The 27562-nt window shown below is 48.9% G+C and overlaps 1 protein-coding gene across 1 annotated transcript in view; it reads right to left on the bottom strand.

Annotated features, from left to right (window-relative positions):
- The window catches only part of LOC146871418 (RAD52 motif-containing protein 1-like), a 238713-nt gene extending 215529 nt beyond the window's left edge, over window positions 1-23184 (bottom strand). Inside the window, exons 1-2 of the mRNA XM_085647000.1 lie at window positions 23164-23184; window positions 22945-23067 (exon numbers count right to left, since the gene is read on the bottom strand). Of these exons, the coding sequence (XP_085503126.1) occupies window positions 22945-23067; window positions 23164-23184 (144 nt within the window). The remainder of the gene's footprint in view (window positions 1-22944; window positions 23068-23163) is intronic.
- Between the last annotated feature and the right edge of the window lie 4378 nt (window positions 23185-27562).

The raw sequence follows: 27562 nt of genomic DNA on the forward strand, positions 1-27562 counted from the left end.
ACATAACAAGGTTTAGTCCAAGTATGCCTCAGGTAGGGCTTCACTGAAAGGGAGGAGAGGTTTGATTGGTGTCTGGCCAGGCTAAAGGACCACAGTGAGGTTTTACCTCCTTAGTGGGGGGGTGAAGGTCAAGAAGTTCAGCAGCTCTGGTAACACAACTGGAGGCTTCTGCTGGTCCTTTAGGCCCAAACATATGCAGCATAGTCTTTCTAAAGACGTCAATCTGCTGCAATGTAGACAACAGACCCAGAAACTTGTGGTGCACTGGGACCAGGTTGAAATTACCATCTCAGTGGAATAGGAGAGAGATCTGGAGGCATGGTGATGCCCTTGCGACTTCTCTGGAGAGGAGAGAGGCATGAGGGGCTGAGTAGTGCTTGGACTAATTCTCTAACTTTGACTTGAAATGCGACCAGCATAAAGTCTTGTAATATTTTGCCACATAGAATTTAATTTCACTCTTGGATGGATTGTAGATTCATCTGGGCGCAGTTGTAGCAGGTCCTGGATATTGCACAAAACCCAAACACCAGAGGCATACCTTGAGGGGCACTGTCACAGACATCAATTTGCAACAGTCCTTACAAGGTTTAAACCATGGAGTCCTATGGAGGATGTGCTCCTGTGTACTCTGGCAGGATTTAAAAGGAAAAAATCTCTTCACAGTATGAATAAAAGGAGCAGCGCTCCAGATCTACATCACAATGCGCAAAAGAAAGAAACTGACATATGTGGCTCCACTCGTTACTTCTGGATTGGAATTAAATGGGTGCAGAGTCTGGCACCTGAGGATACTTACTAGGTGAGGAATATAAGGTTCAACTATCCATGAGAATTTTTTTTTTTTTTTGTTTGACATGTTTCTATAGAGCATCAGTACAGAGAAGCAACAGTATGCTTCACAATGAAACAAACAGATAACACATAAGTATCTAAACATTGTATATGAACAAGAAACTATTGAAGCAAGAAAGGATGCAAGTAGGAGAGTCCAAAGGTAGAATTACAGTCATTAGATTAAGCTTGAGGGTTGTGGTGTTGAGGAAGTGATCTGTTTTAGTGATATTGGCAAGGAGACTTGTTAGAAATTGGGTCTCTAGTTGGCAGTAGGGTCCATCTCTTTAGTCAGAGTAAGGAAGTCACACAGCTAAAATAACCCTTGCTCTCCCCATTGGTAGCTTGGCAAGACTAGTCAGGCTTAAGTGAAAAAGAACCACACAGTGTATTTATAAAAATAAGTATTTATTATAAGGCACTCACTAACACATAACCATATCTCCTACCCGGAGATATAACACAATGCACATGATACTTTTCAAATAAAACAGGTAAGTAGCACCAATACACAATGGTCTCCAAGGGGAGACCAAACCCTACACTAAAATAGTGGAATGCGAACCACGACTCAAGACCAGAGTGGACTGAGTAGACGTGGAAGCGCCCGGGACCCAAGGAACAACCCAAGGTGAGTATCTAGGAACCCCATGGTGATCGTGTGCAGAGTGGTAACACAAAAAAGTACTCCATTAAATTCAAGGGTTAAGTCGCGGTTGCAATTTTGAAGAAGAAGGACCCTTCCCAGTGGACCCTGAGGAAACCCCATGAAAGACAGAAGGTTGGAGAGTCAACCCACCCGTGGATACCCTAGGAACCAGGATACCTACACCAGGGAAGCTGGGTGCATAGGTGCAAAGTGACATCGGAAACTGCCGTCAGACCCAATGGAGGACTCCAGGAAGATGCAGCTGATGAAGAAGGTGAAAGTGTCCGGTGGAACTTACAGGTGGATTTAAGATGAGAAGTACCAGCAAGCAGAGGGGACAGAGTCTACGCCACTCTGGAGTGACCAGGAGGCACGAAAGATGAATGCCCACCGATGTCGGGAGATGCAGGAGAATTGACGTTGACCTTGGAGCTGCAGCTGTGTGGACCAGGTGATGCTGAGTAACACCAGAAGCCGTTTAAGAGCTGCCCCACGTCAGATGTTGAGAGCCAGGAGGTCAATGGCCAGCAGAGGTACCAATACCCCTTATCACCAGGCGTAGAAATTGAAGAACGTGCAGTGTCAGGACCAGCAAGGTCCAAGTGACTCACCACGACTAGCTAAGTCAGAGCAGGCCCGAGCAAGCATGGGAGCCCACTGGAATCAAAGTAGTCCCTTGAAAGGACCTGAAGATTTCTAGAGACACGAGTCACCCAGCCTTAGCAACGGTCAGCTGACGCAGTGCACAGGGGCTCGGATCCAGCAGTGCGACAAGGGATAATGGCCTCAGAATCAGTATAAAGACAGTACAGGCCTCGAGGAAATTGTAGAGCCACCACCTGTGTTACTGAGCCTGATGGAGTCCGTAGGAGCCCAGGATCAGCAAACCAGTCAGCTACGTTGCAGTGCCTTCAGATGCAGGGGAGTGACTCCTTCACTCCAAGGGAGATTCCTTCGGGTGTCTTGGATGTCCACAGGTCCTGAGAGGAACCTGTATGGAGCACGGACACTCATGGTGCAGTGGACTTGTAGGACGATGAGACCTGGAGCTGTCGGAGTCTTCCCGGTTGCAGTCTCAGTTCCTAAAGCGAAGCTCAATGCGATCAGACTGAGGCGGTCAGAGTCCAAACAGTTGAAGTTGACGCGGAGTTGAATTGGAATCGAATCCCATGACGTACCTAGGTACCCACCCTCAGGTAAGCCCTTAAGTACCCTAAGGAAAGGGTTGGGACGATTCAGGGGTCCCTCCCAGAGGAGGGCTTGAACAGTGGGGAGGATACTCTCATGGCCTTTGCCCAGTCTCGAGCCAGAGCGAGAGCCACCAACTCCTGGAACTGGTTTGAACTGGAGTATGCGAGGAGGGCACCAAGTGTGCCCTTCAAGCAGCCTCCATGGCGCTGGCAAGTGCCCCCACCCTGCCCCAATACACTAAATCCTGTCTGTGAGGTGGTCACACCTCCCTGTGACAGAATATCTATTGTTCTGCCTTCCCCTGCACGAGCTTGGCTCAGCAGCAGGAGGGCAGAAACATATCTCTGGTCGGCAGCAGCCATAGCTTGCTGTCCGGTTCTGGAAGGCCGGGAGCACTGAGGGCCTCCCGGAGGAGCGTTACAGTGCATGGAATCATACCACCCACACCCTATACGGTTTGGGGCTATCACTCCAACATGTTTGATACCAAACATGACAGGGTTCGTTACAGTCAGTTTAGAGATGGTCAACGCGTAATGACGCATGGCCACTCCATATGCAGGTAGAACCGAGCACCCTGCCTTCAGGACTAAAAGGACTGCCTTAGGGGTGACATAGGTTTTAAGTGCAGTGACCTCAGATATAAGGAACTTATATCGGTCGCAAGTGGTGCTAGCACCGGCTTACACAGGTTGCAATGGCAGGCTTGTAGTCACAATTTGAGTGGTCTCTCATGGGTGGCATAATACATGCTTCAGCCCAGGGGAGACCCCTGGTGTACCTATGCACTGGTTACCTAGGTACCATATACTAGGGACTTACAAGGGTACACCAGAAGCCAATTTGGAGGGTACCTAAGTACTAACCATGTCCAATTTAGGGGAGATAGCACAGAGGCTGGGGTCCTGGTTAGCAGGATTCTAGTCAAACTAGTCAGAAACTGCATAACACCAGGCAAAAAGTGGGGTAACCATAAAAGCAGATCCTACTTTCCTACAAGCATGAAGACGGTTTATAGAAACTGTCTAAAGAAAGTCTGTTGACACTGTATTATCACCTACATTTGGAAACTATATGAACAAGTTACTTACCTTCGGTAACGATATATCTGTAAGAAACATTAGTTAGTTAGATTCCTTACCTTAGAATATCCCCAGGCGTCAGACTGGGTCCGGAAAGATTTTTCGTCAGCAATACCCTTGCGCGTCGCTAGGCATTGTCTGCGGCTCTGCGTCCGTCGTCGTGATCGCCGGGATGACGTCGGAGTACTTAGACGCCGCCCTCGCGCGCTGACGTCAGTTCTTGTACACAGCTTTCCGCACCAGGAACGCAGAGCCATGCAAGAAACCGACACTGGTGCCATGAATCTAGGGCCCTGAAAGGGATGACCTTAACCCTATATGTCAGTTCGCAGAGCGGGGAGGATGGGTGGGGCGGTAAGGAATCTAACTAACTAATGTTTCTTACAGATATATCGTTACCGAAGGTAAGTAACTTGTTCATCTGAAAGAAACACGTTACTTACATTCCTTGCCTTAGAATAGATACCCCAGCAATTCCAACCCCGGTGGTGGGTCTGCGAACCAAGATCACACCAGGAAGTCCTGGAGAACGGAACGGCCAAAGAAGCCGTCTCTCCGGACTTGGCTGTCCAGGCAGTAATGCTTGGCAAACGTGTGCAGCGAGGCCCACGTCGCTGCCTGACAAATGTCCTGCAGAGGGACTCCCCGTCCCAGGGCAGTAGTAGCCACCGTGGCCCGAATGGAATGGGCCCTCAGCCCCACAGGAGGTTCCTTCTTAGCCAAGGAATAACAGGCCTTAATGCACAAAACGACCCACCGAGAGATGGTTCGCTTGTGCACTGCCCGCCCCTTCGTAGCGCCTACGTAGCCAACAAAGAGTTGGTCGTCCACCCAGAACTGTTTTGTGCGGTCCAGATAGAAGGACAGCGCTCGTTTTCGGTCCAGACGCTGGAGCCTCTCTTCCTCTTACGAGGGATGCGGAGGCGGAAAGAAAGTTGGCAATGTAACAGATTGGCCGATGTGAAAGGCAGTTACCACCTTGGGGAGAAAGGAAGGACGAGTCCTGAGAACAACCTTGTCCGGATGGACAGAGAGGAAAGGAGGCTTAGAAGAAAGAGCCTGTCTGGCAGAGGTGATGGCAACCAGGAAAGCAGTCTTAAGAGTCAGAAGACGAAGAGGACAATGATGAAGTGGCTCAAAAGGAGCGCACATCAGATAGGTTAACACTAGGTTCAAGTCCCACTGAGGCATTACGAAAGGGACAGGAGGAAACAGATGAGTAATGCCTTAAAAGAATCAAGCAACAACAGGGGACTTGAAATGAGATGGCTGATCAGGAAGCCGTAAGAAAGCAGAAACGGCTGAAAGATATACCTTAGCAAAGAAAGCCAAGTCATAAAATGTATCTTAGTTAATGTGAGGTCCCTGGTCAAGCACAGCGTAGAATGCGCTAGACTTATGGGCAACCTGGGGGCTATGGTGGCTTTCATCACAGAGACCTGGACAGATGCGGCATCCGGGCCGGATATTGTGATGGCCACTCCTCCCGATTTCTTATGCCAGACACTGGATAGACCTATAGGGAGAGGCGGAGGTTTGGCAGTGATATATCATAAGTCAATTAAAGCTGCCTTTCAGCCAGTCCCAATGGATACTTGTGAGGCATTATTTTTTAATTTCTCCCTTACCCATCATCACTCCTTTAAGGGATGTCTTCTATATAGACCTCCGGGATCCAGGAAGGCTTTTCTCGCCTCTCTGGATACCCTTCTAGAAGAAGGAATGCTCACAGAGGCTTTCTCTATTATGGGAGATTTCAACTTTCATTTAGAGTTGACAGATGAAGTAGACACTATGGCGTTGACTGACTTGATGATGACCGCTGACCTGAGACAACAGGTAGTGGGGACCACACACAGGGGAGGGCATACCCTTGATGGGATTTTTTCTAATCATCCGAATTTACATTTTAAGGGCTGTCTCCCTTTGGTATGGTCAGACCACGCGGCGTTCCAATTTGAGATACTGTTGCCGGAAGCTCCTAGGAAAAACACTGGCCCAAAGGAATGTATGAGGAGAAGAGCTTGGAATAAGGTGGAGGTAACCACTTTTAACGAATTGCTGGTCTCTTCCGCAACACAACTGTCCTCGGAAGTGAATGAGGCCTGTCGAAGCTATTCAAGATGGCTGGAGCAAGCCTGTGATTGTGTAGCTCCCATTAAAGTCCTTCGACCTATGAGATCACACCCCTCGGCCCCCTGGTATTCTGAGGAGCTTAGGAACCAAAAACTTGCGTGTAAGCAGTTTGAAAGAAGCTGGAGGAGGAACTACAATGATATTGAGAAAAAAATGTATAAAGCCCACCTGCAGTCCTATAAACAGGCAATAGTGGCAGCCAAACAGATGTACTTCGCTGCTCAGATTAGGAGTGCAAAAAATTCCAGTAAAGAATTGTTTAAGACGGTGGCCTCGCTCACCTTGCCGAAGCCTGTGCTAGTGCAGCCTAGCCAAGGACTTTGTGAAGACCTGGCCAAATTCTTCTTATCTAAAGTTGAATCTATTTACACGACCTTTAGTACCCTTAGTGCGGGGAATGTAGATGGCTGTATTGAGACCCCCACAACAAGAAGGGTGCCCAGCCTGGTGTTTGGGAACTTCCGGCCAATACTTCCCAGGGAAATCCAAAGTCTTCTAATGGAAGCAAAGTCTGGGTCTCCTTTTGATCCTTGCCCCGTAAAGGTAGTGAAATTGGCGCTGGATCCAATAGCGGAATCTCTTACCGCAATTGTTAACTTTATGTTTGCAACAGGACATTTTCCCAGTCAATGGAAATTGGCATCGGTCCTGCCACTCCTAAAAAAATCAAATCTTCCGGTTAATAATCTCCAGACTTCCGTTACCAGCTAAACTGGTGGAGAAAATTATGAATAGACAGCTGACCCAGTTCTTGGATGAGACTCAAGTGCCAGTATGGCTTTAGGCCTGGTCATAGCACGGAATCGGCTCTCATAAAGGCTACGGAAGAAATCAGGGTTGTTGTGGATCAGGGAGGGAGTGCTGCATTGATCCTGTTAGACCTGTCCGCAACATTTGATACTGTTCACCATTCCATACTGTTGAGCCGTCTAAATACCTGTGGAATTCAGGGGAAGGCCTTGGATCTTTTAAGATCCTTCCTTGCGGACAGGAAACAGATTGTTGCCCTCGGAGACTTTCAGTCCAATCCCTTTTCACTGCCTTGTGGGGTCCCGCAAGGGTCCTCACTTAGCCCGACTCTTTTTAATGTCTACGTTAGCGCACTGGCCACAGTTATAGATGCCTTTGGTTTTGGCCTTACATCATACGCAGATGATACTCAAATCGTGGTATCTCTGACACCGGAGAGAGAGGCTGATGTGGAAGGTTGTTTTCAAGAGTGTATGCTAGCAGTGGACAATTGGATGGCCAACAATTGCCTCAAATTGAACTCAGAGAAAACTGAGGTGATATTGTTCGGGAATAACACTAGCTTTTGGACTCCCTCCTGGTGGCCGGACTTAATGGGGAAGGCCCCCGTGCCAACCAGAAAGGTTAAGAACCTGGGAATTATACTGGACGACCAACTGACTTTAGGACCTCAAGTAAATGCGCTAGCTTCTAAAATCAGCTATATAATCAAAATGCTGAGGAAAGTCCTGCCCTTATTACCTAGGGATAGCAGATAAACTGTAGTCGGGGCACAGATAATGTCTAGATTGGACTATTGTAATGGACTCTATCTCAACATGCAATTAAGAGGATTAAAAAAGCTGCAGATACTACAGAATGCGGCAGTCAGATTACTCATGGGCCCTTCACATTTTTGCTCTGTTTCCAAAGAAAGGAAAGCCTTACATTGGCACCCAGTAAAGAGCTGTATACAATTTAAGGCACTATGCTTAGCCTTTAAGGCCTTGCATGGCATAGGTCCAGAGTATCTTCAGCAGAGACTGCGCTGGTACGTCCCAGGCAGACTACTGCGGTCTAAAGACGCCAGCCTGGCTGGGGTGCCTCGTATAAAGAAAGCCCGTTGGGGGGGCAAACGTTTTATCCATGGCACAGCGAAGGCTTGGAATGAATTGCCTCCATATCTGAGAACTATCACAGAGCTCCTACCTTTTCGGAAGGAATTAAAGACCTGGCTCTTTTCCAAAGAGTAGGCCGCCTCCTTTTTTTTCTTTTTTACCTTGTCAATCTTAGAGAATCAAGAAGCGCCAGGACACCTCCGGGTATTTGTTGCGCTCTATAAATGACATTAACATTAACCTTGTGGGTGCCCAGAGCAGAGTCCTGCTGGGCCAGGGAAAGAAGAAAGAGGAGAACTTCTGAAAGAGGGGCGGAAAGGGGATCCACAGCCTTTGTTGTGCACCATGCCACAAATTTATTCCACCTGCAGGCATATACCGTTTTAGTGGAGGGACTTCAGGAGGCAAGTCAAATGGCATCAACTGACGCCGCTCAATCTCCACGCATGGAGGTGGAGGCTGGACAGGTTCGGGTGGAGGACCGTCCCCTGCTGCTGCGACAGAAGGTCCTCCTGAAGAGACAGTCGAATCAGGGGATCGATTGATAGACTGAGTAGCTCGGGATACCAGTATCTTCGTGCCCAATCCGGAGCCACAAGGATGACTTGGGCCCGGACGCGCGTGATCTTCTTCAGCACTCTGGGCAGAAGTGGTATAGGCGGAAAGGCATACAACATTCCGCAGCTCCACTCGTGACGAAAAGCGTCTCCGAGCGAGTGCCGCTTGGAAATTCCAACGCGCAGAACTGATGACATTGCGCGTTCTCTTCGGTGGCGAATAGATCTAACCAAGGCTCTCCCCACTGCCGAAAGAGGCCTTGTGCCACGTCCGAGTTCAGACGCCATTCGTGATCCATCATGCACCGGCGGCTGAGTTTGTCCTCCCTAGCGTTCAGAGAGCCCGCCACGTGTTGAACCACCAGGGTGATGCCCTGATGTTCCAGCCATGTTCAGAGGCGCAGCAGAGCCTCCTGACAAAGGGTCCACGACCCCACCCCGCCGCTTTGTTTGTTGCAATACCACATGGCGGTGGTGTTGTCCGTGAACACCTGCACTACACTTCCCCGAACAGAGGGAAGGAATGCCTTCAGTGCAAGCCGGATCGCCTGCAGCTCCAACAGGTTGATATGGAACCGGGACTCCGCCGGAGACCAGAGGCCTCTGATCTCCGCCTCTCCCATGAGGCCCCCCCATCCCAGGAGGGACGCATCCGTCACCACTACATGCTCCGGTCGGGGTAGGGAGAGGGATCTGCCACTGACCCAATCGCGGTCCGTGAGCCACCACTGCAACTGCCTTGCAGTGCCGTCCGAGATCAGGAAGTGGTCGGACAGGTTGCCCCGATGTTGAGCCCACTGGAACTTCAGGTCCCACTGCAGAGCCCGCATCCACCACCTGGCGTGATGTACCAGCAGGATGCAGGAGGCCATCAGACCAAGCAGCCGCAGCACCAACCTGACCAAAACTCGGGATAAAGGACAGAAGATCGGAATCAGAGCCTGTATATCCTGAACCCGCTGTTCCGGAGGATAGACCCGAAACTGCAAATGCAGGAGGTTGGCCGTAGTCTGGAGGTGGGCGACGACTGCCTGGGGCGAGCCCGCCTTCAATAACCAGTCGTCGAGATAGGGGAAGACTGGAACCCCTAATCTGCGCAGATGAGCTGCGACCACCGCCATCACTTTCGTGAACACCCAAGGGGCACTGGTGAGGCCGAAGGGGAGCACGGTAAACTGTAAGTGCTCGTGGCCTACCGTGAACCGCAGGCAACGCCGGTGGGCCGGCAGGACGGGGATGTGGAAATATGCGTCCTGCAAGTCCAACGCTACCATCCAGTCTCCAGGGTCTAGGGCAGCCAGAACCTAAGCTAAGGTGAGCATCTTGAACTTCTCCTTCCGGAAGAAGGCGTTGACGCTCCTTAGGTCCAAGCTAGGGCGTAGGCCCCCTTTGCCGTTCTTGGGGACCAGAAAGTAGTGGAAATAACAACCCCGACCTACTTCTGGGCCAGGAACGCGCTCTATGGCACCCTTGGCCAAGAGGGCCGTAACTTCCTCCTGCAGAAGTTGCAAGTGATCCCCCGACATGCTGTGGTACTGCGGTGGCATGGCTGGAGGGGTCGCCTCAAAGGGGAGGGAGTAGCCCCTTCAGACCATTTGCAGCACCCACCTGTCAGACGTGATGGTACGCCAGAGGAGCAGGTGATGGCGAACCCTGCCTCCCACTGGCGTGGAATGGGCCTGAAAGGTCAGACTAGGAAGGCTTTGAGGCGGATGCTGCTGGGGCAGATGTGGGCTGACCGGCTCTCTGTCCCCCTGCTCCGCCTCTGCGGAATCCACGTCCGCGACCGCGTTGAGGCTGGTTCTGCGGCCTGTGGCTAGACAGACGTGTGGGGGCGCCCCTTCCTTGGCCACGAAAGGGGCGAAAAGCAGAAGTTTGCGGGCGCGGGGCTGAGAGGCCCAAGGACTTGGCCATAGCCCTGGAGTCCTTAAAGCGCTCCAGCGCACTATCCGCTTTGTCGCCAAAAAGGCGACGGCCAACGAAGGCCATGTCAATGAGGGTGCTCTGGACATCCAATTTGTGGATCTCAGCCAGGCATGGCGACGAATCACCCCCGTCGTCGCAATCGCTCTACCCAACGAGTCCGTGGTGTCAAGCACACATCGATTCGAGTACCGTGCTGCATCCCGCCCCTCAGCAAGAGCCTGGGCGAGCCGTGTCCGGGCCTCCTCCGGACACTGGGGCAGCACGTCCGCCACCGTATCCCACAAGGAGTGGGTGTAACGGTCCAAAAAGCATGCGTGTTGATAGACCGCAACCCCAAACTAAGGGAGGAAAACAGCTTCTTCCCAAGCTGTTCCAACCTTTTGGATTCCCGATCCGGAGGAGTGGACCGGAAGGCGGTCTGGGAGGTAGAGGCCTGGATAACCAGGCTCTCAGGGGTGGGGTGCACCGAGAGAAAGCTGGGGTCGCCCGGTGCAGGGCGGTGGCGCCGGGCCACATTCCGGTCCACAGTAGTGACTGTGGAGGGCTTGGACCAGGTGCCCATCAGAACGTCAGTCAGTGCTTCATTGAACTGCAGTAGAGGCTCCGAAGAGCTTACTGGCGGTTGAAGCACTTCAGTGAGGAGGTTAGTCCTCATGGCCACTGCAGGGAGCTCCAGATGAAGGGCTTCGGCAGCCCTGCGCACCACCACAGAATAGGTAACACCCTACTCTGTAGCCACAGAGAGAGTAGAGATGAAGCCAGTGTCAGGGGAGGTGTCGAGACCACTGGCATCCCCCAGCTCTTCTGCCCAGTCCTGATCAAACTGGCACTGCTGTGCCAGAGGGTCCTCAGACCCCTCCCAGTCGTCCCCGTCATCCGACTCCTGGTAGACAGGCTGAAAGGTCGGAGCCGGGTGGTAGACGACTTGCTCATCCATCGGTGCCAGAGACGGCGCCGGGCGGTGCCGCTCCAACGCCGGACCGGGGCTGAACCTGGGGACAACATCGTCCGAAGACGGCGCCGGGGGTGGCACCATAGGGGTCGGCGCCGGCGGAGGGGTCGTAAGATCAACCGGCGTCGACCGGGATCCAGGCCTGGTTCCCACAGGGGCCAGCGGCGTCGGGACCGAAGTCGACGACGGCGACAGGGCCGGAGTCGCCAGCTCGCTAGGCCTCCCAGTCAGACCTGCGGGGCCCAAAGTCGCGCCGGTAGGCCTCGACGGCGGAGCGAGACTCCTCACGGCCACGAGGAAGTCCCGGATCTCGCTCGGAGTCGCATTAGGCCCAGGGACCGGAGGGTATGGGGCCGATGCGACTCCTGCGGCTCCGACGGAGCCGCGCGGGTGGTGCCACCCAAACCCTTAGCAGAGTTGCGCGACCGGCGAGGGGTCAGAAGAGCGATGTCGCCTCTTCGACTTCTTCTTACTGTGCCTCGACTTACCTGAATGCGAGGACTTCGAACCCGACGAGAGGTGATGGCTGTGGCTCCGCGACCGGTCCCTCGACCTCCTCCTCAACCGGGACCTTGAACGGCGCGGAGCCGTTGCCGGATCTCAAGGAGCTTGCGGGACCGCTCCCACCTAGCCTTCGAGGTCAAGGCCCGGCAGTCGGGACACGAATCGGTATCGTGGTCGGCCCCAAGGCAGTAGAGACACCGACGGTGGTGATCCGTAACCGACATCAGTTGGTGACAGGCGTCGCACGGCTTGAAACCGGGCATCCCTACCGGCACCAAGTGTCGAGGTCGACTCGAAAGAGGAACCAAAAAAGTGACTAAAGGGTATGCTCTTCCCGGATCTGCGCTTACTGGCACGGAAAAAAGAAGAATTGACGTCAGCGCGCGAGGGCGGCGTCTAAGTACTCCGACGACGTCATCCCGGCGATCACGACGCAGACGACGGACCTGGAGCCGCAAACGACGCCTAGCGACGCGCAAGGGTATTGCTGACGAAAAATCTTTCCGGATCCAGCCTGACACCTGGGGATATTCTAAGGTAAGGAATCTAACTAACGTGTTTATTTCAGATTTTGGATTTTGTTAGTATTTCAAAGATGTCAAGACTGAACTTTTGATGCCTAGTCTTGTTGCTCCATTACCGCATTCACTTCACTTATCTGTGTTGGACCCAAATATCGGAGGATTCCCTCAGCCTTTCATCCTTCTTAGGCTGACAAAATGTGTATCACTGAGTTGAACAACAATAAATACACAATCGCTGTCAATAATGCCGAGAGACTCTCCAGGTGTGAACATGCCCTCAACAAACATGCCTGCTATGTTATGTAATTGTGTGTTGGGGAAAAGGAAGCACTCTCACTCCATTTTGTGCATTCTAGTAGTACTGTTCAGGTTCGTAATTTTCTTTTTTTTTTTAATAATGTTATTTTCCATTTTAATGAACAAACCAAATTTTTCAACAATACAACTTTAGGACTTCAGTAAGTTCATGGAAGCTTGTCATTTGAGAGAACGGGGTGATAATTTGGATTTTAAATTAGAACAAATAAAATAATCCAGTTGCTAATAAATCAGGAGTTCTGGTTTGGTCTCTGTCCTTGAAGTTGACAGGCAGTCAGAAGATGTGATTGGACACTGAAGTGATAAGCAGAAAGTGGTCTTGAGATACCATTGTTTCTCTTAAAGCACAGATGTGTGTAATAAACAGCAACAGAATGTCTCTTGTTCTCAAACAAATAATACACAGGGCCTTCACTCTCTCCAGAACAGAATGGTGGAAGGCAGTACGGGTGCCTGGAGGGCCACTTTTAAGGCATGGGAGTCTCCGGGGGTCCTCATTGTGAGAAATTGGGCTGCTGGTTGAGGGGGGTATCAGCCCTTCTCAAGGATAAGTCACAATCCTTCTCAGGACAAACCACAAAAAGTCACTAAATTAACGTGCTTAATTTAATAGCTTGGAACAAAAGTAGTCGGGCTTAACTTAGAGGCAATGTGTAAAGTATTTATGCAGCACTTAAACAGTAATAGAGTAAAAACACAACACAAGAAAAATAAGTGTAAATTCTAATGAATTATTTGACCCTAAACAACAAAAATCCAATCAGAAGAACCGGAGATATGCAATTTTAAGCATCTAGTGCCTAAAAGCAGAAAGCGCCACTTGCGGTTATCTGGTCGTGTGAGACTGGATGAAGGTCACAAGTTCAGTCCAACCGCGATGGAGTACGAGCCAGATACAGGGACAACCTTAGTCCCGCTGAAAACGTTACCTTCTCAAAGTCTGATGCGAAGAGTCAAGTTTGCAGCAGGGGGACTGTCACAGAAGGGTTGTTATGCTGTAGCACGAAAGAGGCTGGAAGTTGTGGACCGTCGTCATTGTAGCGCGAAGATCCTTTTGAGTGTAGAAGACGGTCGTTGCTGGAGATGCATGTTATAGGCCACCGCAGGCTGTTGATGATCCCACGTTGCCGGTTGATGCTGTAGCGTGAAGTGGTTGGTCCACTGGAGGTTTGCATTGCCAGTCACTTCAGGATTTCTGTGAGTGCTCTCCAATGCCAGACAAGGGTTCTGGACCTGGGGCGGCATCTATGGGTATCAGGGACTCACTCCTGCAGAGGCTAACCGGGCTCAGCAGGTCCAGGCAGCAGGTGAAAGGAAGCCTCTGGAGCTTGTCGTGTCCCTATGGCACAGAACAGGTCAGTCAGCTGACCTATGGAGTCAGTCAGCATGGGATGAAGGCAGTAGGTCCAGCCTTCCTTCTCAGCAAGCAGGTAAGACCTCAAGCAGCAGGCTAGTCCTTCCGGCAGCAGGGCAGTCCTTCTGTAGTATCTAGTGGTCCAGGAGTGTACAGAAGCGTGGGTCTGAGGATCCCATTTTTAGGTTTCGCCTGCACAGCACTTGCGCTGTGCTTGTGAAATTTATTGTTTTCAATAAATCTTAAAAGGGACTTCCATCCGGCCTTCACTTTTTATTGGTCTGTATGCTTGCCAGTTCTGGTGGTTGTAGTCTGTTCTCCCTTCTGTGTCTCTCTTATCAGTTTCCCGTGGCCTAACTACTCATTCACATATGCCTTGGTGGTTCGAACTTTTCTTTCTTACGCTGCAAAAACTTTACTGTTTACATTTTGTTATCTTTCCCTATAAACACCCAATATTTATTTATTTTGCTACTAAACAGGCAGTCTCAATTACAGTTACCTTGCAGTTGAAAGGGGCTTGATTTAAATGTTGCAGCAGGTGCAGTGGCACCGGTGCCAAAAGCTCTAGGGACCCCAGTTAACACAGACTGTTACATTTTACTACCAAACAGAATCACAAGTGCAGTTATCTAGCAGGCACTAGGGTCATGATTACAATGGTGCAGCAGTTGCAGTGGCAATGGGACCAAAAGCTCTAGCCACACCACTAAAGACTTATTATTGCTATATTTTATAACTAAACAGGAGTGCAATTATCTTGCATGCTCTATGGTAATGATTTGAATGGTGCAGCAGGTACAGTGGCACCAGGGTCAAAAGTTGTCAGAGCTCCTCTAAACACCAAAGAGTCACAAGTGCACTTACCTTGCATGTACTAGGATCATGATGTCAATGGTGCAATGATACTGGGGTCCAATGCCACAGGAACCTGAACACCCAAATATTGCTAGATTTTACTCCTAGACAAGCATTCACAAGTTCGGTTAGCTTGCAGGCAACAGTGTCATGATTGAAATGGTGTATCAGCTGCAGTGGCACGGGGGCCAAAAGTTGTCATAAGTCCTCTAAACACCAAATATTGCTATATTTTACTACTAAACAAGCAGACACAAAAACAGTCATTTATCAGACACTAGGGTCATGATTTGAATGGTGCAGAAGGTGCAATGGAGCTTGGCCCAAACGTTGTCAGAACTCCTCTAAACAGCTAAAGTTGCTATTTTTTACAACTAAACAGGCAGTCACAATTGCAGTTACCTTGTAGTTAAGTGGCATTATATGAATGGTGCAGCAGGTGCAGTGGAACCGTGGTCAAAAGCTCTAGGGACCCCACTAAACACAGATTATTGCTACATTTTACTACTAAACAAGCAGTCATAAGTGCAGTTGTATAGCAGGCACTAGGGTCATAATTTTAATGGCACAGCAGGTGCTGTGACACCAGGACCAAAAGCTCTAAGCACCCTGTAGCTCAAATAGGAATTTACCTTAAATAAATGAAAAGACAAGAGGAGTTTGGCAAAATAGGAACAAGTTGGTTTAAAGGCTGAGACCGGGAGAGCCCGGACAGAATGCATCTGCTCAAAATCTCTCTATGTACAAAGTTCAGGTTGTCAATTTATACAGTTCATGAGGTTAAATAAAATGTTCTCTACATTCATAAAAAGCATCTTAGTCGCAAATCAATCACATGTGCACATTTGATAAGCACACAGATGTGGCTCTCTACCTCGGGAAGAGCCAATGTGGGCTGTTGCTTATGTGTCCAGATGTCCGGTGTGAGGAGCGCGTGATCACTACTTGTGGTTGTGCATGTGGTGTCCCGATTGGTTGAGTGTACGTATCTACATGGGGTATCAAGATTTATGGTATTTCTGGGGAACACAGCCTTTGACCAAACTAGTTTTATTGGAGCTAAAAAGGGTCTAGCAAACGTAACGGTATATTGCTTTTGTAAATCTGCCATTGTGACAAGAAGATACAGATGAAAATGTTGTCACAAATAGCTGTTTGTCCCTCATTTAAAATATTTTCAACAGTTTCTTTAAGAAAACATTGAGGGAACTACACAAATGGCACCTTGCTGAATTCAGAATTAGGTCTACTTTTCAGAAATCTATAGGTACCGGCATCACATATGGATTTCACACCAGTTTCCACCACAAGCTGGAAGTAGGTTAAAAGCACAAAATTAAGAAAAACAGCTGGGAAGATAGTTTTTAGCACATGAAACTTTTCATTGATGTAATGTTCAGGAAAAACAAAACTGCAGTTTCTTGCTCAGCACTTTCCCCCCATTTTCCCATAATACATACATGTTAGCTATACTATGGCTATTTTCTCGGTCCCCTCCATGGGAATCTACAGACCCTGGGATACCCTTAGAACCCAATGTTGCACAAAGTACTTCAATAGCAAAAAAAAAAAAAAAAAAGGGGGTCCACACTGGGGTGGAAAAGCCTTAGCAGTTAAGGGGTTAAACTAAAAACTGAGAGACATTCCTACCAATAACTATTGAGGTGGTGGTGCATACAAAAGCTCACTACATAACTCCAGTTGCAAATATGTTTATGCGTTCTACAATTTTTTTTTATTTTTTTTTTATAAAACCTTTATTTACGTCAACATGGTACACAGCTATTCAGCCGACATCCCGGAGGTCCGGCAGCACGATGAGAACAATACGTAAGGAGGTCCATAGCTATAGATCAGGAGTAACAAAGGTTTAGTTTTAATGTAAACCAAAAATAAAAAACACAAGCAAGGCAGAGCATATAATAAGCATGCGCTAGTTCTCAGCTGGGGCGAGGTCCCACCCCCTTCAGCGGAGCAGTACACCACGCCAAAAAAGTGAGGGGAAAGCAGAGGTACAGACTCCAGGTTATGGACAGTTTTACGTCCAAAGTTGGAAGTAGAGCTAGGGGGAAAGTTGCACATCGGGCATCTCAGTAACCGGGGACACACAAATATCTCCCCTATAATGGTTCCATTTCCCCCATATCTTATGCCATTTCTTAGGGCGACCTCGGGCACTGTACACCGTTTTCTCCCGGAACATGCCCCAATCCATATTTTCCATCCATGTTACCAGGGTGGGAGGTCTCTGGGATCCCCACAGCTGCGCAATGTCTCGCTTAGCCACCATATTCCCCAGGGTCACCCATTGGGTCTGAGCGGCATCATAGTCGGTGGGACCCCAGACATTCAATAGGCATCGTCTTGCCTCCGGGAAGAGTGCGATACCCGTGACCTCTTCCATCACATCATGAATTTGTTTCCAGAACTCTACGATCTCCCCACACTCCCAAATAATGTGTAGAAAGGTGCCCAACATCCCACAGCCTCTCTTGCATAAGCCATCATCAGAGAAACCCATGTGAATCAGGCGGGGCCCTGTGACGTAAACCCTGTGAAGTATCTTAAGCTGCACCAGCCGCAGTCTCGCCGGGATCGCAACCTCCTTCGGAGAGGAGATGGCATATTGCCAGTCCTCATCGTCCAGCTCGAGACCATCCCTAGTCCATTGTTCTCGCACATCAAGGAGGAGGTCAGTCCGAACATTCACAAGCTTCTTGTAAATCAAGGAGATTGTACTCTCCGGCATATGACCATCCAGGATACGGTCCTCCAAAGGAGAAGACTCAGGGACGACCTCCCCGTCGGCAAAGACAGATAACAGCGCATGACGCACCTGGGCATATCGAAAGTATTTAGTACCCCCTAATTCATACTCCGTCTGCAGCGTCTCAAATGATTTCACCTTACCCTTAGCCAGCAAATCCCCAACTCTAGAAATCCCAATTAGGTCCCACTTCTCAAACCCTTTCGTGTGCCATAGTTTCCCCAATATATCGGATTCGAAAAGGGGAGTAGCCTGGGTAAGTCTGTCCTTCCAGCCCAACGAATTCGTGAGCGCCTTCCACACATGCACTGCCGTCTTGGTTGGTCCCGTAAGGGACCCATCCAGTGATTTGGAATACAGCGCCCTAAGATAATTACCCCCGCGCAACAACCACCGATCCATAGCAAACCCAGGGTTCAACGCCGGACCATAAACACCATGGTTAATCGCTCCCAACTGGGTAGCCCAATAATATCTTCTGATGTCAGGGAGTGCAATTCCCCCGTCATACCATGGAAGGGTCAACTTTGCAATCGCTATACGCGGTCGACCGTCCCATAGCAGCGAGGGCTGGAGACTCTCCACCTCACGAAAATAACCGGCCGGAACTAACTCTAGGGTGTTCTGGAGGGCATAGAGAAATCGGGGAAGTGACATCATTTTAAACAATGCGGCGTGGCCTAGGAGTGAGAGTGGCAGCCGCCTCTAACCCGCAACGTCCCGTCTCAAACGTGACAACGGAGGGAGTAGGTTCTTCTCGTATCGGACAGAGGGATCGGTGGAAATATATATCCCCAAGTACAGAAAACCCTGTTGGGCGATCTGGATGGAGCAGTTCCGCGGGACGATAGGGGTGTCTCCACTTAGAACATATAGGTGCGACTTTCCCCAGTTAATGGCGAGACCCGAGTTTCTACCAAAAGAATTCAATACGTCGCAGACCACTATGAGGGATTTCCTAGGTGAGGTCAAATATAACAAAATGTCATCTGCATACAAAGAAATACGGTCCTCGTGGCCTGGCGACCATCAGATCCCCTTTATGTCTGGCTGCCATCTAATCCATGCCGCCAGCGGCTCAAGGGCGAGGGCGAACAATAGTGGCGACAGAGGACAACCCTGCCGGGTGCCCCTCCCAAGCTCGAACGGCGATGACGCCCTACCGTTCACCGCAATTTTTGCCAAAGGTGCCTCATAGAGTAGCCTGATCCAGCCTATAAAACCCGGTCCGAAGCCAAATTTTGTGAGCGCTGCCCACAGATACGGCCATTCCACAGTGTTGAAAGCCATCGTGGCATCAAGTGACGCCAAGATGACCGGCTCCCGCAGCGTCCCAACCCTCGCGAGCACGCCATGGAGTCGCCTGAGGTTCAACGCAGTGTTGCGGTGTGGGATAAACCCGGATTGGTCCGGGTGGATCAAGTCCCCAATGACCCTGATCTAACGGTTAGCCAACAGTTTGGCGAGGATTTTTGGCTCAGCATTGAGTAGGGAGATCGGCCTATACGATCCACATCTGTTCCGGGGCTTGCCATCTTTGTGTATAACCACTATTGTCGCCAGACGTTGGTCAAATGGGAGACACCCATGCTCCCGCGCCACTACAAACATATCTCGCAAATGCGGAGCAATCTTATCCGGCCTGAGTTTATACAACTCGATCGGCAAGCCATTCGGGCCCGAGGCCTTGCCCGGGTGTAGCGAGCGGATAGCAACTGCAACCTCATCCGTGGTGATGTTACCATCAAGGTCTTCCCTGTCTGCGTCAGAGAGACAAGGCAGGGCAATATCTCGCAGCAGTTCGTGCGAGTCTTCCTCCGGCTTGTCCGACACGGACGTATAGACCATGCGGAAGTGATCCGCGAAACACTGGACTATCCCGTCGGGTTCGGTGACAATATCCCCGCCGACTGTCACTATTTCTGGCACAATACTATTCACTCATTCTTTTCTGTCTAACCACGCTATCAATTTCCCAGCCTTGTCCCCAACATCATACAATCGCCCTTGTCGTTCCCTGCTAAGAACCTTTGCCGCGTTTGTCACCAGTGCTTTATATTCCGACTGTTTTAGTCTCAACTTATGCAGTGTTTCCGCCGTAACCTCGTCTTCCAGGACTGACTCTAATACCATTATCTCAGCCTCGATCTGCGCCACCTCCGCATCTCTCCGACGTTTGACATTCGCTATCAAGGAGAGGGCCTCCCCTCTCAGTACTGTTTTAAACGCTTCCCACAAAGACACCGCGGAGGTAACCGAACCAAGATTCTCCGAAAAGTAGATATCGACCGCTTTCAGCAGCGCGCTACGAGTCCTAGGGTCACGGAAATACCAGGGGTTAATCGGAGCCACCCTACCCGCCGCTCCCCGGCCAAAATCCATACAGATCCACACCGGCGAGTGATCGGAGATTCCCCTAGCCATGTGCCTAGCCTCGGATACCAATGAAGCTTGGGCAGCCAAGGTGAGAACATAATCTATTCTAGATAGACTGCCGTGTGCCCCAGAGTGAAAAGTGTACTGCCGCTGAGCGGGGTGCAGCAGCCTCCAGCAGTCAACCAGACCTAGTGTATCAATAAAATCTGGGAGCCATCTCTGCGCCCCCCCGGTGTCCCTTGGCGGATGTCTGTCTAGTAATCCGGAACCAACTGCATTAAAGTCACCACCCACCAACAACACGCCCTCGGGGAGATCCAGCATAGCCCTCCCCAAGTCAGCAAATGTGGCGGCCTGCAGGCCAGGAGGAACATAAACAGAAACCAAAACCAGTGTCCTGCCCTCCCACCTCCCAGCAACAGCCACAAAGCGCCCCCTCTCATCGACAGTGGTAGAATCAATCTCAAACGGCAGCGAGGTCCTAACGAGTATTCCAGCCCCCCGAGAGCCCGAGGAAAACCCAGAATGTGCAACAAATTTATAGCCCTTTCTATTGAGAGCATGACACGTGTTGCCTATCAGGTGTGTCTCCTGCAGCAAGACTATGTCAGGAGAGCACCTCTTCAGAAATTGCAAAACAATCCCCCCCTTAATACGATCCCCCAAGCCATTAATATTCCAACTAAGTATATTCAAACCCCTACCCCCATCACAGAATGGCAAGAGCCCCCCGCCCCCCCAGAGAGCAGCACACGAGCGAAAAAGACTTGCATTGCGATACCTTGCAAAATGAAAAACAACAACAAACACCCCAACAGACCCATACCACCCCCCACCCTGCACCCCTGCGTAAGCCTAAAAAGCCCCCCCAACTTGCAGTGTGCCTGTCGCCCTAGCAAATGCTAATCTACAAGAAGAAACCCCGTAGGAGGAAAGAGTTCCCATTGTACCCTCGCCACCCCCGGACAATAGCCAGCAATGAAAACTAATCAGCAAACCACTGTCCTGAGCTTAACCAGAATGTTCAATCACCGGAGTCCTCACTCTTGTGTGACATGACCACCTTCTGCTCCGCCAGCATGATCCCCGCTAGTCCGCCGCTGAGGCAAGGTGTCGAGCCATTCCCCAACCTCGTCTGGCAAGTCAAAGAAAAAGGTTCGCTCTTCATACTCGACGCGCAACTTGGCTGTGAAGAGCATGGCATACTTCAGACCCATTTCACGTAGCCTCCTCTTAACCCCCAGGAAACTCTGCCGTTGCTTCTGCACCGCCTGGGTGAAGTCAGGATAAAAACTCACTGCAGTGTTCTGGAAAGTGACTGGCCCGGACACTCGTGACGCCTGTAGAATGGCGTCGCGGTCCCTGAAATTGAAGATCCTGGCGATGATCGGTCTCGGGGGGCTCCCACCTTGGGCCTCCCACCCGGGACTCGGTGGGCCCGCTCGACCGCAAAGAACTTGCTGAGGCCCTTAGGCGCCAGATAATTAACCACCAAGTCCTCGACAAACAAGTCCGCTGATTGCTCCTCCGATTTCTCCGGAACGCCAACAATGCGCACATTATTGCGCAGCGCCCGGCCTTCAAAATCCTCCATCTTGCGGGCAAAGAGGTCATTAGTATTCCTCAGAGTGCGGACCTCTATTTGCAGATCAGAGACATCCCCCGTGAGGCTAGAGGTTTTTAGGTCCAATGATTTAACTCGCTCATTAGTTTTCCCAAGGTCTGCGCGAAGCAAGTTAACGTCAACTGAGATAGTGTCCACTTTGTGTGCCAGGGCCTCGAACTGTTGCCCAATAGAGGACTTCATCCCCTCAATGGCGCCCATGATGTCTTGCAGCGTCAATTCCGGGTCGGGGACTGAGCCATCTCTCGGTACTTCCTGTGGCTTGCCCGGTCTGCTTGGCGATCCCTTTTGCTGGGCATAGCGATCCATATTGTTAGTTTGAGTGTAGCCCCCCCGCCTGGTATTTTTGGGCTTCTGTTTGTCGGCTTCCGATTTGGCCGACATCCTCAACACCGGAACAGTCAGCGTCAAAGACAGGCCACTCAGCCACACAATTGGCACGAGGTCCGCTGGATCCGGGACCCCGATTCAAGCCCATGCATGTGCAGGCCGAGCTACAGGCGACTGTTGCCCAAGACACTCTCGGGCCGAGGCACGCAGTTGTAGAGGAAAGTGAAAGTGAAAACAGCCCCCATCCGATGGTATGCACCACACACGGCCGCTGTTGTTCAATTAGTGTCCGGGCCCATGCCAACGCGAGACCCGGGCGCCTCCCGGGGATAGGCCGCGAACTTCCACTTGTCGCAACTTCGGTCTCCGGTGTACAATTTCAGTCCGGATAACGATGTTCGCCTCAGCAATGGTTCATCTCCAATATTCCGGATATTTGAAACAGGATTTCTTCAGGATAGTTGCCGGAGGGAACGAGGGTCACGGGAGCTCTGTGCTCACGCAGCCATCTTGGTCCCGCGCTAGGCTCCTCCCCCGCGTTCTACAATCTTACACCAGTGCCTGGGATGTTCCTATGAAGTACCCAGCTCGGAATGCTGATTGTGCACGGATGTAGGTGGAGGTTATGGGAGGAGAGGAGTAGCAGGGACACATCTGCCTATCAACTGCATAAGAAGCTGATAACTCCTTCAATTTTAGCAATTATTTTATCTAGAACAAAACTGCTTTTGGACAATGAACTAGATCAGAAAAGCTTTCAAATTAAGCTATTCTTGGGTTTTTCGGCTTGCTTTGGTAGGAAATCCCTTAAAATCCCCACATGGTAGCTACAGCCTTTAACATTACATTTGTACTCCGTATAAAATGGCTCATTCTAAACTAAACATTCTGATCCACCCAAAAAGACGTTGATTGTGTCACATTAAGAAGTCTTTACTAATGTCTTACGGTTTAAAAATAAATTACCTGACAAAAATTTAAGGAATTTGGGACAGGCAAGTAAGGTTGATATTTTGTTCCAAGAATTGAAACAGGCGTAACTATAATCAATAGTGGGGCACATTTACAAACAGAAACTAACGGTAAAAAATTGTAATGTTTACAAAATCACTTACCATGATTATTCGCTTTGACCATCCATTAAAGCCAAGATAGTGATTGGCTACATCTTGGCACTTGACGCTGTTTAGTCCACAACCAAGGTGATGGTATCCCTTTTGCTTGGTGCAAAGGCGCACCTGATTAATGAAAACAACACGTATCATAACAAGAGAGTTTTAGATTACATTAGCATGAAACTACAAAATGTAAAATGTTCACCAAAATACACTGACATTTGCAAACTTGCACAGCATACTCTCACTACACCCAACAAACATGCAGTTCTAGGAATAGTAAAGAAACAAACAACAGGAGTGTACCCGTTATCCCAGCAGAGACCGGGCGATAATGTTTAACAAAACAACAATGTCTCAACTGGAAGTCATTCAAAGGCAAATTTCAAAACAATAATGAAATCACAAGGGAAAGGACGGGAGACCACCAAGAGAGTAGAAAAAGGTTTGTATTGCAGGTAGTTATAACAGCACTACGGTACAATAAAGGTACAGATGACCAAAAACACACAAGTGAGCACTGGGCGTGCTAGTGATAGTGAACGGCGCAGTGAGCACAATAGGTGAAGACAGCGTGAACGGCGATAAAATGATAATGACAATATGGTCAAGATATGATTATGTACAATCAAATTTGAACGAATTTATAAGTGACCACAGAAAAAAAGCCAAAGTTCTTTGCTGAGGGTTGTCGACGGCGTTTCAGCCTGAAACGCCGTCAAACCTTTTTCTACTCTCTTGGTGGTCTCCCGTCCTTTCCCTTGTGATTTCATTATTGTTTTGAAATTTGCCTTTGAATGACTTCCAGTTGAGACATTGTTGTTTTGTTAAACATGTTCTAGGAATAGTGGCAACAGCACATTTTCAAGTAACAATAACTCAACAGTTTAATAAAAAGGTATAAAAGCAGCAGGACCAAACATCAGACCTCCCAAAACTTCTTGAAATGTCACAAACAATTAAAAGGACTGCTAGTTGTTACGATGCACAAAATACTGCATATATCTTTTAAGATTATATCTTGTTTTCCAGATAATTTTTTGCTTGAATAAGTTCCACCTTCTGTCTATAAAATTGTTAAGTACTGAACTTGTGGTGATGTACTGAATAGGCTCTTGGCTCTGCATCTTTTTTCTTTACACTGTAAATACATTTTGTGTGCATCACAGAGAAAGACCCGAGGTCTGGTCCGTGCAATAAAAGACAAAGTAATACATTTAAAAATAATGACATGCCTGAACAATAAGTATTTCTACACAATTCAGCGAATACACAGGAGGCAGCAAACTTATCAAGACTTGTGGAAGCTAATGTTGGTTCGTGACAATGAACGCTGTGGAATTTCAATATGGGCGAATGTAGGATGAGGACAATATGGGCGAATGTAGGATGAGGACAAGCTAACTTCACCAACTTGGTAACCATATAGTGTATGGATAAGTCCATCCAGAATCACATAACAACCGCTCAAACTGACACATTGAACTTGAAAACCCAAGAGCAGCAGCGCCTCCTCTGCTATGGCAAAGGAGCATCGCCCCCCCCTCCCCCCCCCTCTCAGCCAGCACCTTCAAAAACATAAAAAATAAAACGATAATAAAACTGGTTTACAACCCGTTTTATTATCATGTGTTTTTCTTCTGTGTGTCGAGTCTTGGGGGCGGGGCCAGCGGGGTAACAGTACTGAGGAGGAAGTGATGGGCACTGCCTTATTGAGCATAACGGTTTGGCCAGCTGTCTTAGGATACAGAGACTAAACAGTCCTTCCAAAGATCTGACAGACCCTTTCCACATATCTGCCAGTCTCTGCGGGTTAAGTAGGTCTCAATCAATCAATCAATCAAAGACCTTTATTCGAATTACTTGAATTCATAAAAGTACAGACATAAAAACAATTCATCATTACAATATACACAACACAATATCTTTAAAAGTTATAAGGAACTAAAACAACAATCTTTCAGGGATTTTCCATCATATTGCGTACACGGATTATTAGTCTTAAAAAGGTACCAGTGCGAAAAATCAGTTCCTCTGAGTCCAGGGAGAGTAACATTTGACGGGACTCCACAAGGGAGAGGGGTCTGTGTTTTCTAAAATAGGGTGTTAAAAACCAGTTAATATATTTTAAATAAAATTTACAGAAGAATAAAAAATGTAAGTCATTCTGTTTGCTGGTGCCATCACAGGGGCAGGGGTTACGTTCAGTAGTGGAATTATAACCCAAGGGGAAACCCAACATGAATTTTATGGAACCTGCCCTTAATCGAAATAACAAAGACCTCTCCCAACTAGTCATAGGAAGAGTGAGATAAAGTGGGAGAGGTTGCCTGGGCAGGTCATTCTCAATATATCTGGTAACCGTAGGTTTCGGTATTTCCCTTTCCAACCGTTCTGCCTCAAAAAGTGCATATAGTGCTTGTTTGACCTCTACCTTGTCTTGACATCCAATTCTGGAGGGATCTACAAAGAGATCTCCTTTGTTCACGGCACTTAATGATTTTGAAACTCCAGCTAACCATGGGATTAAGAGCCCGTGATCACATTTGAGACAATCTTTGATTATGTCTTGTGTTAGGGAGGCTGCATTATTCCTCCAAATTCTCAACCAGAATAAAGCTGGTCTGCTTCTGATGAAATCACAGATGTAAGGGAGGTTTAGCTCTTTGTGGCAGATAAATTCAGAGGACGAGATTGGGGCACCCAATACTTTTCTACAAAAACGTGTCTCTTCTCGTTGGATGCCGGGATTTTTAGCAGTAGCCCAAACTTCAGCCCCATAGGTGGCAACAGGAACACACTGTAATTTAAAAAAATTTAAAATAGCACTGGTTGCACCTAATTTCTTAGGGCGTGGGAGACTCAGTATTGAGTTGATGGCCTTCGAGAACTTACTCGTGGCGTGGGCAAAGTGCCCACTCCACGAGTTGTTCGCAGCGAAAGCCACCCCTAAATATATAAAGGAATTTACAGAGTCAAGTTTATCAGACCCGATATGGATGGTGTTAAGTTTCCGTTTACCAGGTCCGCATGACATAACAAAAGATTTTTTAAAGTTCACGCGCAGGTCTAGGCCCTCCATATGATGTACGAAATTTTCCACAAGCACACGGAGGGCATTAGGAGTGCGGCCCATAAGGACCGCATCATCTGCGTATAATAGAACTGGCAAGGGGTGCCCCTGAACAATTGGGACATCTCTAGTTACTTGTTTTAAAGCCTTTGCTATGCCATTAATATAAATGATAAACAACAAGGGTGCTAAAACGCACCCCTGTCTGACCCCCCTACCAATTTTTATAGCTCCAGAAACTTCACCTCCCGACCCAATCCTGACTTGTGCCCTGAGGTCAGTATGGAGGTGCGCCAAGAAGTGTACTAAGGGCTCGTCCAGTCCATAACTAAGAAGCATGGACCACAATTTTGATCTGTTCACCAAATCAAATGCAGATGAAAGATCCATAAAAGCGAGGTATATAGGGGAAGATCGGGCAACGGTATACTTATCAATTATTAATTTTAAGTTCAAGCATTGCTCGACCATGCCCACCCCACTCCTGAATCCCATCTGACATGGATCCAATAGGTCAGAATCTTCAGCCCACTCTACCACCCTGTTATAGATAACTCGCCCGAGTATTTTTAAAGTATTGTCCAGAAGCGAGATTGGGCGGTAGTTTGCTGGGTCTGACCTATCGCCCTTTTTGTAGATTGGAACAATAATGCTAAGAGACCATGTCTTGGGGATGGGCGCTCTTGACAAACTATTAAAAACATTATATAAGATTGGTGCCCATAGATCTGAGCTATGTTTTATAATATCTATAGGTAGGCCATCCGGTCCAGGGGCCTTGTTGCCAAGGCTCTCTCTGACGGCTGTCGCCACCTCGGAAAGATCAAACCGTAGGTCTCGCAGCTGTCTCAAATCCGGGGTAATTATTTCCTCAATGGGAGCAGCATAAATATTGGAGAAGTGGGCTTCCCAGGTAGAACCAGTTATATTGCAGCCAATAGGGGATAAGTTTTTACCCATATCGCGCATTTTCCTAACAGCGGACCAAAATTGCCCACTGCTCTTCAAATTGGCACTATCAACCAGGGACTCCCACTGTTCCATCAAAAGTGCCGCCTTTCTTTCAGCTATTTTTTGTTTATAAAATTTCCTAGCTGTTTGTACCTCCGCTGTGTTCCTTGGCTTAATGGTTAGTGCCCTGCGTAATTCCCTATTTGCCATAGAGCAAGCCGAGTCAAACCATCTTGGGTCCTTCGTCTTTGTGGGTGGTGGGACTAACAAATAATTTTTAATTGCCACACATAGTTTACCGAAGTCGGTAACTATTCTGTGGCAATCCCCATCCAATGATAAACAAGAGTTTATTAATGCTAGATGATCGTTTTTTACGCGATCAAGTAGGGCTTCACAGTCAATTCCCCTCCATTTAAGACGGAGACCGTCACCCGATGGCATGATGTCTCTTGCGCCGTTAAATTTGGCATATACTGGGCTGGGGCCCAAATACAAGGTGACTATAAGGGGATTGTGATCTCCATATAAGGTCTCTACCACATTTGAGTCAGTAACACAGTCTGTTAAGTGGGGGGATGTAAAAATGAAGTC

Source organism: Triturus cristatus, chromosome 1_1, assembly GCF_964204655.1.
Source record: "Triturus cristatus chromosome 1_1, aTriCri1.1, whole genome shotgun sequence".
Classification (NCBI taxonomy): Eukaryota; Metazoa; Chordata; class Amphibia; order Caudata; family Salamandridae; genus Triturus; species Triturus cristatus.